General features: G+C 46.1%; 1 protein-coding gene across 1 annotated transcript in view; it reads right to left on the bottom strand.

The window, feature by feature from the left end:
- irs2b (insulin receptor substrate 2b) overlaps window positions 1–16304 on the bottom strand; it is a 55366-nt gene extending 39062 nt beyond the window's left edge. Inside the window, exon 1 of the mRNA XM_039746467.1 lies at window positions 12618–16304. Coding sequence (XP_039602401.1) covers window positions 12618–15798 — 3181 coding nt within the window. The 5' untranslated portion in view covers window positions 15799–16304. The remainder of the gene's footprint in view (window positions 1–12617) is intronic.
- Window positions 16305–16624: the final 320 nt, after the last annotated feature.

Raw genomic sequence — 16624 nt, 5'->3', positions numbered from 1 at the left:
AAATAAAAATACGGCAACTTGTCGATTCCATGCTGCTGCTTATGAACACAAACGGCATTGTATTAACTACATGCAACAAGCGGCCGCTCACAAATATGAGGCACTAGCTTGCTGTCTCCAACATCCAGTAAATGGTGCACATAAACATGAAAGCCACACGAATAAGCCGCATCACACAAGCAGTAGCATATAAATATGAAAAGCACTACAGTATACTAGAGTAGCAGATACTGCAAAAACATTAAAACACGAACGGCCCTTTAATAAGTACTGTAGTCACATCTTACAAGCTGCTGTATACAAAAATGAAAGGCGCTATATTAGCTACATATGACAATTGGTCACTCATAAATATGAAAAGCACTACAGTATATTAGCTACATGTAACAATCTGTCACTCATAAAAATGAAAGGCACTATATTAGCTACATGTGACAATTGGTCACTCATAAATATGAAAAGCACTACAGTATATTGGCTACATGCAAAAATCTGTCACTTATAAAAATGAAAGGCACTATATTAGCTACATGCAAAAATCTGTCACTCATAAAAATGAAAGGCACTATATTAGCTACATGTGACAACTGGTCACTCATAAAAATGAAAGGCACTATATTAGCTACATGTGACAACTGGTCACTCATAAAAATGAAAGGCACTATATTAGCTACATGTGACAACTGGTCACTCAAATATGAAAGGCACTATATTAGCTACATGTGACAATCTGTCACTCATAAAAATGAAAGGCACTATCAAACTATGCCCAACAACCTGTCCTACATTATCAAGCTATCGCTGCACAGAAATATGAAAGGTGCTTTAATACTACAGTCACATCTAATAAGCTGCTCTATATGAGAATGAAAGGCACTATAGTAGCAACAGCAACATTTATTTATATAGCACATTTTCATGCAAAAAAAATGTAGCTCAAAATGCTTCACCTTATAAGCTGTCAGTCAAATATGGGGGGCCTATCACGCCATGTCTAATAACTAGTAAATGGTTCACATAAACATGAAATCCACTGTAATATTGACTGTAGTCACATCATTCAATCAGTCACATATAAATATGAAAGGCGCTATAGTAGAGTAGCAGATACTGTAAATATGAAAATACGAATTGCACTTTAATAAATACTGAGGTGGGTTGGCACCCTGCCCAGGATTGGTTCCTGCCTTGTGCCCTGTGTTGGCTAGGATTGGCTCCAGCAGACCCCTGTGACCCTGTGTTCGGATTCAGCGGGTTGGAAAATGGATGGATGGACTTTAATAAATACTGTAGTCACGTCTAACAAGCTGTCGCTCAAATCTGAAAAGCATTACAATAGAGATTGTAAAACATGACAATAAGAAAAGGGCTTTTAGTACATACTGTAGCCACGTCTAACAAGCTGCTGCATGCATACCTGAAAGGCACTATATTAGCTACACCCAACAATATGTCACTCATAAATATGAAAGGCACTATCCAGCTATGCCCAACAACCTGTCCTACATTATCAAGTAAATGCTGCAAATAAATCTGAAAGGCGCTTTAATAAATACTGCAGCTACATCTAACAAGCAGTCCCACTACAGCAGATACTGTAAACGTGACGATATGAATGGCACTTTAATAAATATGCTGGCTACATTTAACAAGCTGTCACTCAAAGATAAAAGGCAGCACAGATAGCATAAACACAATGATATACAAAAGCCCTTTAATAAACACTGTAGCCACGTCTAACAAGCTGCTGCATATGAACGTGAAAGGCACTATATTAGCTACATATAACAAGCTGTCACTCCCAGCTATGGCAGCCACTATCTTGCTATATCAACCAAGCAGTACAAGTGGCACATGAATGTGAGAGCAGCTTTAATTTGTACTGCAGTCACATCAAACAAGCAGTCATATGCTGTATAAATATGAAAGGCACCACAGTAGATTAGCAGATACTATAAATATGATAACTTGAATGGCCCTTAATGTCTATACTGTAGTCATAGTCACATCTAACGAGCTGCTGTATAGGAGCATGAAAGGCACTATATTAGCTTCATCTAACATCAAAGACATTAGAATAGATACTATAAATAGGCTGTGGTGAGTTGGCACCCTGCCCGGGATTGGTTCCTGCCTTGTGCCCTGTGTTGGCTGGGATTGGCTCCAGCAGATCCCCGTGACCCTGTGTTCGGATTCAGCGGGTTGGAAAATGGATGGATGGACTATAAATAGGATAATATGAAAGGCCTTTTAATATACACTGTAACCATGGCTACCAAGCTGCTGTTTGTAAACATGAAAGGCGCTATATTAGCTTCATCTAACAAGCGGTCTCTCCCAAATATAAAACACACTACACTAGCTATGTCCAACAACCAGTTCCATGTTAACAAGCTGTACATAAATATGAAAGGCACTTTAATAAATACTACAGCCACGTCTAACAAGCTGATACTGTAAACGTGATAATATGAATGGCAATTTAATAAATACGCTTACTACATTTAACAAGCTGTTAAATGACAGAAAGATAAAAGGCACCACAGATAGTGTAAACACGGTGACATAAAAGGCCCTTTCATAAATCCAGTAGCCACATCTATCAATCTGCCGGATGTGAGCGTGAAAGGCACTATATTAGCGATATATAACAAGCTGTCACTCCCAATAATGAAAGCTGATACTGTAAACATGAACGTGAAAGGCACTTTTACATATATGAGTGGAAATGAAGGGGAAGGGGCTTGACGTCTGAAGCCAGGAAGCTCTCCTTTGCACAAAGAGTTGAGGGACTCTGGAACAAACTACAGTGAGGTGGAGCTGAAGCAGAAACCTCTTGAACGTTTAAAGAAGAATCAGGATAAGATGGTGGGACAGCGGAGGTTTTTGCTAAACAGACCAGAAACAAATAAGACTGAAGGGTCTCCTCTCGTTTGTCAGATTTCTTATGTTCTTAGATTCTGCGAAGAGCCGCGCAGGAATATGAAAGGCGCTATAGTACACAGCCGCATCTACCAAGCTGTCACTCATATTGAAGGAAGTGTCCAACTACGTCCAAAAACCAGCCGTATGCTACCCCTACCGCTGCACATACATATGAAAGGCGCTATATGCTAACAAGCTGCCACATATGAATATTAAAGGCGCCACGATACGATATTATAAAAGGTACTATAAGTGACGGGACTCGACTCCAGTATTTCTGTGACAAGCCGTCACGGACTGGAAAGAATAGAATCCGCAATGGAATGACAGCGAAATACACTAATAATCGTCGGGCATAAGGCGACTCATTGCATACTAGGGCACTACAGAAGGAGTTCTCAACCTTAGCCCGACTGTTGAATGTTAGTATTGTTCTTTTACTAATACCCAGCTAGAACAATCTGTGTATGATGTACAATTTCCTTGATTAGCCAATGTCTGGAATACGCAGCCCCTCCGGTGATGGCTCCTGTTTGGCACCCACTTGCTGCCAGCCTATGCCAAGTCCTGCCTCTCTCTTGCTGTCGCGCTCTTCCAGCCGCTCGATTCTCTTCTTACTTCCGTTCATTTGCACCCCCGTTTTCCTTGCCCGGCGTCTGCGTTTCTTGTAGTCTCTAACAGCCTCGCGTTTACTTTTCTTCTTAAAAGTTTGAACGTTCCCAATGGGGACTTGTGCACATGCGCCATTACCCAAAAAATAACGATGATGTGTGTTATGATGATAAAAACCCAAACAACCAAAAGATGAAAAGGCAGCGTTAACCCAACATGAAAGAGCGCCGACCATGTGTGTTGCAAGGCGCACTGTAATTTATGGGGCTAAACAACACTCGCCACAAACCCCGGGCTCCACTAAACAGTTTGTTTTTCTGCGAGCTTGAAAGCAACCACAAAACCTTGAGAGACGTAGTGCGGTCTCTGTTCTGACAAGGATTTAAAAAAAAAATAAAATAAAGTCAAAGTAAAATAAAGCCTTCCTTTTATCTCCCATAAAAAGTCGGACGTCAGTGGATTTTTAAGAAGGGGCGGGGCACAAACGCGAGTGCGCAAAGTGAAAAAGGAGCGCGCAGCGCGCCCCCGGGACCCGCCGTCTTCCTGCCTGCCTGCCTTCCGTCTCGGAGATTCCTGACGGCTCTGCACGTACTAATCTATTTATCTTACTTCGCCCTAGCGATGAGCCGGAAAAGATGTCCTTTTTAGGATATACATAATACAAAGGAAAAAAAAAAAAAAACAAAACAAAACAGTTTAACTTACGCCTTGAGCGGAAAAACAATTCATCGGAAAAGGAATGCGCGCGTTCTAGAAGTTAAAGTATTTCTAAGAAAATGATTACTGGAAAAGCCTGGCTTAAGTGGGAACAGCGTGTTTATGTGAAACAAGACACGGAGTATGTCGACAATTTTGCTGTGTAATTAGTACAATAGTCGGCAATGCCTTTTACAGACAACCCCTTCTGCAAAGGTTTCGATAAAATAAACAACAAACTGCAGTTTTGGGCAACACCATCTGTTGTGCTTCACTCAATTAACCGCCGTTCACATTATTTTATTATTATTTATTATTATTTGGCTGACAACCATTTATGCAATGCTACAAGACAGAATTGCTTACATTTCTCTCTACATTTTCCAGTTGGAGCCACAGGCACGTGAAGCGATTTGCTTATGGTCACACTAGTGGTGTCAGCAGTGGGATCTCAACCAGCAACCTCAAGGTTTGAAGTCTTAACAATCACCAAGTCAACAACAAGATGGGGCAACGATGGCGACACATCAGTGTGGGTAACGCTGTCCCCTGTTGATCTTGGGTTAGAATCCAACTGGAGTTTGAATGTTCTCTCAGGTGCTGAGTGGGGTCTTCTATTCACACTGAAGGACTGACAAGACAACCCTAAGTTGGGTTATAAACATTTCACCAACATGTACTTGTCAGAAACGTTTATCCAAACAGAATATTAACCTTTGACATACAGCTGGTGACATTCCTGTTTGTTCCAATTAGAGCACAGGCAGGTGAAGCGACTTGCTCAGCGTCACACAATGTCAGTAGCAGAATTTGAACCCGCAACCTCTCAGTTTGAGGTCCAAAGCCTTAGCCACTATGCCAACATTTAAATAAATAAATGGCGGTATGTTAGGGGCATCAGAAGGCAGCAGTCTGCATCGCTGTGCCACACTGCCTGCATTAACCAAACTGTAAGATCGCCTGTCTAACAAGATGAGCAATGAATCAGAGGTGACATGATAATATGGGTTATAGTCTGTATGGAGCTCAAATGCTCTACCTATAATGGAGGCTAAAGCCTAAACTTTATGCCTGCCTAGATAGATAGATAGATAGATAGTTATGAAAGGCACTAGAAGATAGAGAAATGAAAGGCACTATATAATAGATAGATAAGGCACTATAACAGAGAAATATATGAAAGACACTATAAGATAGATAGATAGATAGATAGATAGATAGATAGATAGATAGATAGATAGATAGATAGATAGATAGATAGATATGAAAGACACTATTATCACATGATTTGGCTGATAACTTAATCCAAGGCAACTTACAACATTCGGGATACAACTGGTTACATTTCAGTTTGTTTTTCCCATTAGAGAACAGGCAGTTGAAGCAACATGCTCATGGGTCACATTAGTGGTGTCAGAAGTGGGATCTGCACCTACAACCACACTGCCTGCCTATATAGATAGTAGATAGATATGAAAGGAGCTACATAACATTGTAGAGCTGCACAGGCAAGGCACAATACAACAGACAGACAGGGAAGGCACTCCTGTTGCTTATTATATGGCTGGCACCTTTGCCAAGGCAATTTACAACCTATGTGATGCAATTAGTTATATTTCTTCTTTTGCTTTGTTTTCCAGTTGAATTGACTTGCTCAGGGTCACACTATAGTGTCACTAGCAGAATTTGAACCCACAACCTTAGGGTTTAAAGTCCAGAGCCTTAACCGCTACACCACACTATATAGCAGTGAAAGGATATGAAAGGTGCTATATGACAGATACACAGGACTATTACTACTATTTATTTGAAGGTCGCCCTTATTCAGATACAACTGGTTACATTTCTTTTATTTTTTCCAATTGGACCACAAGCAGGTGAAGTGAGTGGGATTTGAAGCCACAACCTCAGGGTTTAAAGTCCAGAGCCTTAACCACTACACCACACTATATGGCAGTGAAAGGATATAAAAGGCGCAATATGACAGATACACAGGACTATTACTACTACTTATTTGAGGGTCGCCTTTATTCATTTCTTTTATTTTTTCCAATTGGACCACAAACAGGTGAAGTGACTTGTTCAGGGTCACACGGTGTCAGTGGTGGGATTTGAAGCCACAACCTCAGGGTTTGAAGTCCAGATTCTTGACCACTACACCACACTGCTGCGTTTATTACACAGTGTCCTTATTTAGTGACCATTACCTCAATCATTCCACAGTGACATCATATAGGGTCACACGGTGTCTGTGGTGGGATTTGAGCCTACAACCTCAGGGTTTGAAGTCCACAGCCTTAACCACCACTGCCACATTTTGAGAATGTTATGATGGTGTGGTTTTAAAGCAGTGTGGTGCAAATTTGCAGCCTATAACCAGGGGTGCAACAAGTGGGTATGCCAGACATGTTTTTGGCCCCTTAATGATGTACCTCAGACTGGGATGGTGGGTGCATCTCAGTTTGAGAGAATATTATTAATAATAATACAGTTACAAAAGCGTGTCTCTATCTATCTCAAAGTACTTTACATAGACAGTGGGGAGCCACTTCAAAGACCACCAGTGTGTAGCAGCCATTTTGCACCAGTATGCTCACCACCCATTAGCTATGCAGTGATGAAGGAGCGAGAGGGGGTCCAGAATGGACCAGCAGTTTAGCCAGGCCATCAGGGTACACCCTGCTCTTTCCAAATGACTTGTTGGGGGTTTCGTTCCTCTCAGGCAAATCTTTACCACATTGCAGATTTTCTTTTCAGAACATCACCCATATGGTTTGGGGTCCGAACAGATCTGCACCTCTTGGTCCTTCCCTTAACACAAAAAACTTCACAATACGCACGCGCGCACACACAGGCTGAAATGGCAGCAGGAGGTCTACTGCGTCTTTTGTACCTCATTATTAACCGATGGCTGCTTCAGACAAACAGGAGACAATTAAAACCCAAATGTAGCAGTTTCAAAACTAAAACAGGCAGTTACGGGTTCTGAATCACAACAAAAAAAGTTAACAAAAAGCAAAATCCAAGAAGCTGCATTGAATTAGTAATAAATAAAACAGGTTCACATTCAAAACCAAATTCAAGCAAAATCCTGCAGCCACTGCGGCCCTCCAGGACCAGAATCGAGTACCCCTGCCTTAGGTGGTCACCCATCAAAGTACTGCTTAGCTTCGGGGTGGACTCCCTATTCTGAAGTGCAGGGTGTATTTCACATCCACTTAGCAGAAGCCGAGGGGCAGAGAAAGGTGACAACTCCCGTCATCTTCTCAATCAAATGAAGAAGCCCCCCATTAAAAAGTCTGGTCGCTACTGTGAAGGCCGACTGTTACATGTGAACGATGAGGGGCAGCAGATCTGTGGTCTTGGAAACTGAACTCCAAATATTCAAGAAACAGCCATGAAGGGTAAGGGTAAGGGGGCATGTCTTTAAATCCCATTGGCTAATATGCACATTTTAATTCAACTATGAGAATTAAAAAAGTCAAGATGACTGTGAGAGCCATTTATGGTTCATTTAAGCTAAATTAAAGTATGTGACAATACCAGCCTACATTGTTACTCCATAGACAATAAAAGGCAACTTATGCAGGACTGTGGTGGGCTGGCGCCCTGCCCGGGGTTTGTTTCCTGCCTTGCGCCCTGTGTTGGCTGGGATTGGCTCCAGCAGACCCCCCATGACCCAGTAGTTAGGATACAGTGGGTTGGATAATGAATGGATGGATGGATGGATGGACTTATGCAGGACCCCACCTTGCCAACTCAGTAGCTACTTGATTTTGGGAACTAGGAAAAGACGCAGACATAATAAGAATCATTCAAAAATACTATTTGACAGACACCTTTATCCAAGGTGACTTATAAACACCCGAGATACAACGGGATGGATTTTGTTATATTCACTATGAAAGGCGCTATATACACTATTGTCTTTTGAACTTCTTTCCACCTTTTTAATCCTTCCTTCGTGTCATCATTTTACTTATTTAGCTGGATGCCCTCTTGGGTTTAATCAAGTTTTTCTAATCTAACACCTTTACCTAAGAATGTGGGGACTTTGCATGTTCTCCCCGTGTCTGTGTTAGTGTCCTTACACGTGTACTGTATGTCAGGTGACTTGTCAGGTGACGTGATTTCACCCTGCCCAGGGTTCCTTCCTCTGATGTTCCCCGAATGCTAGCTGGGATAGGCGTCAAACCCACCCCCAGATCGTGCCGTGCCCAACACCATCCCACCCTTCGACCCACATCTGGATTAAGCAATTTAGATAATGACATGACTCGACCTACAAACATTTGAGATACAGTTGGTGACCCTTTCACAACCCTTTTTATTTAAGGTACCTCCACTTTTAAACTCGGTTTTATTTCTAAAATAGAACTATCAATCCATCCATCCATTATCTAACCCGCTATATCCTAACTACAGGGTCATGGGGGGTCTGCTGGAGCCAGTCCCAGCCAACACTGGGTGCAAGGCAGGAAACAAATCGCGGGCAGGGCGCTAAGCCACCGCAGGACACACACCAGGCACACACAAGGGACAATTTAGAATCGCCAAAGCACCTAACCTGCATGTCTTTGGACTGTGGGAGGAAACTGGAGCACCCGCAGGAAACTACACATGCAGACTCCACACAGGGAGGACCAGGGAAGCGATTCCAGGTCTCCTTACTGCGACCACTGCGCCACCCAATATATAAATGCTAAAACATTCACATTCATTTGGCTGATGTCTTCACCCAAGGCGACTTGCCACACCATTTCAGATACAGCTGGGTACATTTCAAGCGTCTCTTTCTTTCAATCAGAGCACAGGACGGCAACGTGACTTGCTCGTGGTGATGGTGTCAGTAGTGGGATTTGAATCCACAACCTGAAGGTCGGAAGTCCGAATCCTTAACCACAATGCCACACACTATCTACCTAAACAATAAGTGAGGTTCTTCAGGGGCACACGCTGCTATGCAAGAAGTCCTCAGCAGCACCCCTGCCTATGGCACAATCACCACCACTCCACATTTTCACTGAGTAACTTCCAATTAACATTCTAAAAATAAAAACACAGAATGCCTGATGTGAATAAATACAATTGGATGTGGACTTAACTTACGATCCTTAATATCCAACTGGCGCACTGGCAGGTGAAGCGGCTTGCTCGTTGCCCACACAGTGTCAGCGGTGGGATTTTGAACTCGCAACCTGAGGCAGTAAAGTCCAAAGCCTTAACCACAATGCCATGCTGCCTACCTAAATAATGAGAGAGGATCTTTATAGCCCAACCAAGCAATGCATCCTTTGTATCCTCCATGCCCATATGGCTTCCATCACCTAACATTGTTCCAGATTTTCACTGGGTAACCTCCAATTAACAACCCAACCAAAAAAAAAAACAGAATTCCAGACGTCATTAAAGGTGATCAGACGTGAACTTGCGCCGCTAAACGTCCAACTGGGCGTTTTCTCCGATTGGGGCACGGGCAGGTGAAGTGGCTTGCTCACACGTACAGAGTGTCCGAGGTGGGGTTTGAACCCACAACTTTAAAACGCTGAAGTCCAAATCCACGCTGCTCACCCAAAAACTGAGCAATTTTCTTCAGGGGCACCTACTGCTTATGCCACGCACCCTCTATAGCCCCGCTGGCTCGATCGCTGCTCCAGATTTTGCCTGGGTAACCTCCAATTAACAATTAAATTAATTAAAATAATTGAATAAAGGTGATCAGAAGTGAACTTACGCTCCTTCATTACCAACTGTGTGTTCCAATGGGCGCACTGGCAGGTGAAGTGGCCCGTTTGTGCTCACATGGCGTCACTAGTGGGATTTGTGCTCCCAACTTGAGGTGCTAAAGTGCAAAGTCTTAACCACAATGCCATGCTGTCTACCTAAATAATGAGGGAGGTTCTTTATAGCCCACCTATGCAATGTACCCTCTGTACCCTCCCCTGCCCATAAGGCTTCCATCACCCATCATCGCTCCAGAGTTTCACTGGGTAACCTCGAATTAACAATTACATTAATTAAAATAATTAAATAAAGGTGATCAGACGTTAAATTACACTCCTTAATATCCAACTGGGTGTTCTTCCCGTGTCCTGCTGATGCTCACACAGTTGGCAGTAGTGGGCTCTGAACCTACAAGTAATGCACTGAAGTCCAAAGCCTTGGCAAATATGCCACCTAAATAATGAGTGAGGACCGTTATGGGTACAAACTGCTATGCAACAAACCCTCTGCAGAACACCCCATCCAAACCCCACAATACGCCCATCACCTAGTACCATTCTAGATTTTCACCACCCATTAACAACCCAACTAAAAAAACACAACTGACCCTGACCTCAGCGTGATCGGACGTGAACTGTGTGCTTTTCAGACTGGGCCACAGGCAGGTGAAGTATCCTCCTCTTGGTCACCGAGTGTCCGAGGTGGGATTTGATCCCACAGCCTGAAGCGCAAAGCCCTAATCACAGTGCCACACTGCTCACCCAAAAACAGAGTGATTTTTTTTTTTTTTTATGGGCACCTATTGCTATGCCATGCACCCCCTGGCTCTATCATTGCTCCATCGCTTTTTACTGGGTAACCCCCAATTGACAACAACATAAAATGCCCGACACGACTAAATATGATCAGAGGTGAACTTGCACTCCTTAATATCCAGTTATTTTTCCAATTAAGGCACAGGCGGGTGAAGTGATTTGCCCACCGGGTGTCAGAAGTGAGATTTGAACTCATAACAAGAAGCGCTGAAGAGCAAAGCCTGGCATCACAGTACCACATTGCTCACCCAAAAACGGAGTGATTGTCTTTTATAGGCACCTACTGCTATGCCAATCGCCCTCTGTACCACCCCTGGCTCTATCATTGCTCCAGATGTTTACTGGGTAACCCCCAATTAACAACAACATAAAATACCCGACGCGACTAAATGTGATCCGACATGAACTTGCACCCCTGTATTTACAATTAAATTTTCCAATTAAGGCACAGGCGGGTGAAGTGATTTGCCCACCAGGTGTCAGAAGTGGGATCTGAACCCATAACCTGAAGCAGTGAAGTACAATGCCTGGCATCACAGTGTCACACTGCTCACCCAAAAATGGAGTGATTTTCTTTTATGGGCACCTACTTCTATGCCAATCACCCTCTGTAGTCGTCCCCCCAGCTCTATCATTGCTCCAGATGTTTACTGGGTAACCTCCAATTAACAACAACATAAAATACCCGATGCGACTAAATGTGATCCGACGTGAACTTGCACTCCTTAATATCCAATTAATTTTCCAATTAAGGAACAGGAGGGTGGAGTGATTTGCCCATCGAGTGTCATAAGTGAGATTTGAACCCACAACCTGATTGGTAAAGCCTGGTACTTGTGTACTAAACAGACGGCAGTGAAACCTCCCCTACAGAGCCCAACACTAGAATGGGTAGGGGGGGAAACCTTATGCAACCTCCTCTCTTCAATTTGGTGCTGCCATCCGTTCGTGTAGTACACAAGTACCCAAAGCCTTAACCGCAATGCCACACTGCTTACCTTAATCATGTGCGAGGGCCCCCCATGAAATGCACAACCTCCACCATGAATCACACACACCCCATCATCACTTCAGATTTTCACCGGATCAATTACGCAAAACATAAAATGCCCGATGTAATTAAATGGGTTCGGACCTGAACTTGTGCTCCTTAATATTCAAATGTGTGCCCACTAGGATTTAAAAAAAAAAAAAAACACCCGATTGGTAAAACAGAAAGGTGGCACAGACGGTACACGCGTTTACTTTACACCTGTAGCTTTTAAGGGAAGCCCACACGACGTAAGCCAACCCCAATCACCACCAACCGCGCAGATCGGCACACAGTGCAATCGCGCCCCCTCTGCCAACCTGGCTTTCTGCGACTGCATTTCCCCTAATTAAAACCTAACAGCAGTAAGGAGACGTGTTCGCTCTGCTACTACGGCGTGATCCTATAAATTGGCCAGGAGAAATCCTGTCGTTTATTACTATAAATAACCCGCCAGACTGCCACAGTCTTCACGCTCACTTCTATCCGTGCAGAACTGCAGACATCAGCATGAGACTGCATTTAGTCAGCTGCCTGACAGGGTACAGTGACAGTGACACCACTGGATGCGGCTTTTTTCTTTTTTTTTTCCCTCCCCCTATTACATTGGGGGGGGGGTCGCGGAAAAGGATTCAAAGGATAAATAATCAAGCAAATACATAAAAGGTGGCAAAAGCATGGGGTGGCACATGCAGAGCCGGAACCTAGTGCGCCAGGTGGACGTGTACAGCTACGCTTCACTGCAGAGCCGCGCAAAAATATTTGTGACGTGCAAAGAAAAAAAATCGGCCGTTTGGTACATTTCAGACACTGACCTTTAGCAGCAGCTGTTGTCGCTTCCTTTAAGAAGCCTAGACTGGCATAAGGGCTGGCATCCATGCCGGCTTTGAAGCAATGTGTGCTCTTCAGTCTCAGGACGCCATCGCAGCTTCCCAGGCTCTCGTCCATCAGGTCCAAAGCGATGTAATTGAGCCCGTTCTGAAAGCCCGCCGAGGTCTCCCTGCACATGGGGCTACCGTACTCCTCGTCGGATCCCTCGCTTTTCCTGAGAGAGACGTTTTCCACGGAGGCAGAGCTGTGTCTCTTGGGATCGTGTGCAAAAGAAGGAAAGACGGGCGTGACGGTGGTGGTGGACGAAAATGTCTCCGAGCTGTGGCGCCGCCGTCCTTGGGGGTCTGCCCGGATCACCTTCGCCCCCCTGTTCGGATCCGGGGGTAAGCTGGGCAAGATGAACGCTTCCAGACCGGACATTTGATCCATCAGACTTAATCTCTGGATGCCGCTGGTGGGGCTGGTGGTTTGGGCACTTTCTGTGGTTTGCGAGAGAGGCTGCGCGGGTGCGTTTCTCATTCCGAACGTCATGTCCGTGTAGTCGTCCATCGCGGGGCCAGAGAGACAAACGGGTCCGATCTGCGCTTTGAGGTACATGTCCTCTGGCTGGTTTGTGCAAGAGCATGGCAAGTTAGATATCACATTCATAGCGTCCACGGGGGTGTCCCCAGATCTGGGCGACTGCGTGCTCAAATCGAGGTTCATGTAGTGTGACAGTGGAGACGTCCGCTGGCCGTGAGCAGACCCGAGGGAGGACGAAGGGCTTCCTGTGGATGAAATGGGGGGCGAGTCCCTGGCGCTTTCGCTAAAGTCTATGTTGATATATTCACCCGGGCTCTTGGGTTCCGGTGGGAGCGGGTGCTCATTCATACTGGGCAATGTCCTCAAGGTGTCCAGAGACAGCCTGGTGGGTCGGTTGGCTCTTCCCCGAGGGCCCAAGCCGTCACTTCTGTTGTGCCGCACCGGCGAGGGCGCCAGGTGGTTCGTCACCACAGAAGTGACACTCCTCGTACAGCAACCAGACTCCTCGAGAATCATCTGGTTCTGCAGGTTCATCATCACGTACTGGTCGCTGTCCCCATTTTTGCAAGTCTGACTCTTGTAGGACCGAGGCAGCGAGTTAAACGAATAGGAGGTTTTTGGTAAGTCGCTTAAAAAGTAATCCGGCGGGGTGAGAGAAACACAGTGATCGATAGGCGACATGTTCATGTAGTCGCCGTTGGTCAGCTTCCCGTCCGGGCTTTCGACGGACAGCTTGGAACCGCACCACATTCTCATGTAACCGTTGTCGTCGAGAGAGCAGCTGCCGGGCGAATGGGTCCGGTGTCTGCTTCCGTCCACCGGACAGTGAGAGCGTGGGTTGATGATTTGTTTGGGCGCAGAAACGCTAGTGGGACTCATGGGCACATAGTTCTCGTTGTGGTTTAAACTTGGCGCCACTCCGGGCGACATCAGCATGTAGCCGTTATCGGCACAAGGAGTGCTGCTCGAACTCTTCTGTGGCCCAATTTCAATGTCTCCGTAATCTTCCGGATAGGTGACCTTGGGTGAGGCTGCGCATGATTGATGGCCCGAGTTGCTGCTAGTATATGTAGCTCTCATCAGCGTGTACTCGTCCAGAGAGGCAGACGACACGTGCGGCGTCGCCTTCTGCTGCAGTGGCGTCGTCAGGGAATAGGTCCTCTTCCTGTACCCTTTGCTGGAATCCAAAAGTTCATCCTTGGAAGCCTGCCTGAAACTCGGATGGAACTGAGCGCTCGGCGGCCTGTCCATGGTCATGTAGCCGCAACAATCGGCGCTCTCCCGGTACGGCGGCGTCTCGCTGATGGACTCGGGCGTGTTGCTCCGGTTCCCCACTGAAAGCCGCACGTCGCCCGGGCTGGATCCGTACTCGTCAAAGGACATGAACCCACCGTCGCTCGGCGACCCAGAAACCGAGGCACTGGCACTAGACGGCCGCTGAATGGTGTCCGACGCCGATCCGTGCCCACTGCTCGACGAGAGGCTCACCGGACTGGCAGCCGAGGGCGGCGAATGAGACACCGGCATCGACATGGACTTGCTGTGCTGGAGCGAGTTGGTGTGGATCGCCCTCGACGGTCTGGTGGTGACAGTGTTGGAGCGGCTGAGAGGTGCTATAGTGCAGGGGCTGATCGGACTGCCCGTCACAGACAACGGTCTGCTCATGGTGCCATCCCCTTCACTGGCGGTCCGCATACGGCTAGAGGTAAACTTACTGGCAGGCGAGGTGGCCGCCATGCTGTCCGTCCTGGAACGTCTGGGCAGCCCAGTCTGGCTGGGAGGCAGGTTATTGAAATGCCTCCTGGTAGGCACAGAGATGGGGTTGGTACCGGACGACTGGCTCTTGCTCCTGGGTCTAAACTCAGACAGCTCTTTCATGGCTTTCATGGCCTCCAGGATGGTCTCGTGGATATTCTGTGCCACCACCGAGTCATCGGCTTGCATCCACAACTCGCCAGGTCCCGTCGAGGCAGACCTGCCCACTTCAATGAAGAAGAAATTGTCCGAGTGCCCACACCTCCTAATGTTCATCAGCTGCAAGCTAACCGATGGGCTGTCGGAATTCAACTTGACAAAACTGATGGACCTGCTCGAAAGGCACAGTCTGTAGACCCCAGTTAAATTTTTACTCTGCCCCAGCCCTTTGGATTTTAGGGTGACCTGCCATACCTCCTTGTACGCAGCGTTGGCCGGCGTGATGAGCCCGTAGCTGCTCTCCTCCAGGGCCGCCAGCGAGGAGGAGGCTGAGGCGGACCCCGAGCCCTCGTACACTTTGCCTTCATTCATCAAATCGGTGAGCGCGACGTACCAACCCTCCTGCTCTTGCTCGTGCTCGGCGGCCACGGCGAAGTACTCGTCCTTGGTGTAGAGGGCGATGAGGTGTTTGTGCTTGGCGTCTGCTCGCTTGTTGATGTTCAGACACGAGTCGAGCAGGATCACCCGCTTGGCCGCCGACTTGTTTCTCCATTTCTTCTCGTTCTCGTAGTACTCGAGGCGGGCGGGGAAGCCGTCGCTCTGCTCCTTCAGCACGAAGAAGCGTTTATGTCCGTGCTTCTGCTTTCTCAGGTAGCCGCACTTCTTGACGTTGTTATTATTAGCGGTAGCGCTAGCGGACGGCCCTCCAGCCGTCGGCGGACTCGCCATCCTCTTTTACTCCCAACTCCTCACTTTTTAACTTTTTTTTCTGTCTGTCCTCGTCGTAAACAAGAAATAATCCAGCGCGTCTCCGCCGCGGATCGCTCTTTCTATCGCTCTTCTTCTCTCGCTCGCTCTTCCTCTGCTTTATTTTTTCCCAGTTTTTCTTTTTTCCCACCTCCTCTTCTCTCTAATCCGTCCTCGGCGCACGGATCTCCATACGATATCTGTAACAGTTTCACAGTAAATAACACATATGAGCGAGTGACTGAACTGAAGAGCAAAACAACATGTGACGTTGTACACATTCAGCTTTAGTTACAAAAAAAAAGGGTATTAAGTAGGACCGACGTGTCAATCATCGAATCGCGCAAGATTATTGGTTGTAACGCTTGATTGACGTGTCTACGGGCCTGTGAAGCCCGTAGGAGTTCCTTACTAAGCTATTCGGTCTGCCTATTCAAACGAGTCGGGCTACGGAGGGGCTGACACAGTTTCTCATTAATCTCGCCCACCCCCCACCCCCCTCCAATGCGTATGCTTCTCTGCGTTTCGAGCAAAATAAGCGATTAGTTTATAAAGCGCTTTAAAAACATTCTATCGTGTGGATGAACTGGCAGCGTTTATCCACATAGATAAGGCTAATATCGAATCGAACTATACTCCGCTTAATCTCCAAAGTGGATTTGAAGCCAGATCCTACGAAATGTTTTCAAAAGGGACGAGATTAAGAGTATGACATTACTAAAAAAAAATCGAGATTTTTGTTTTCCATAACTTTATGGTAGGAGCGAGGCGCGATTATTTTATTATGTCTACATTCAGAGTGTTTATG

The sequence above is a fragment of the Polypterus senegalus genome, chromosome 2, assembly GCF_016835505.1.
Source record: "Polypterus senegalus isolate Bchr_013 chromosome 2, ASM1683550v1, whole genome shotgun sequence".
NCBI classification, from domain to species: domain Eukaryota; kingdom Metazoa; phylum Chordata; class Cladistia; order Polypteriformes; family Polypteridae; genus Polypterus; species Polypterus senegalus.
This window is presented reverse-complemented; position numbering and strand designations above follow the sequence as displayed.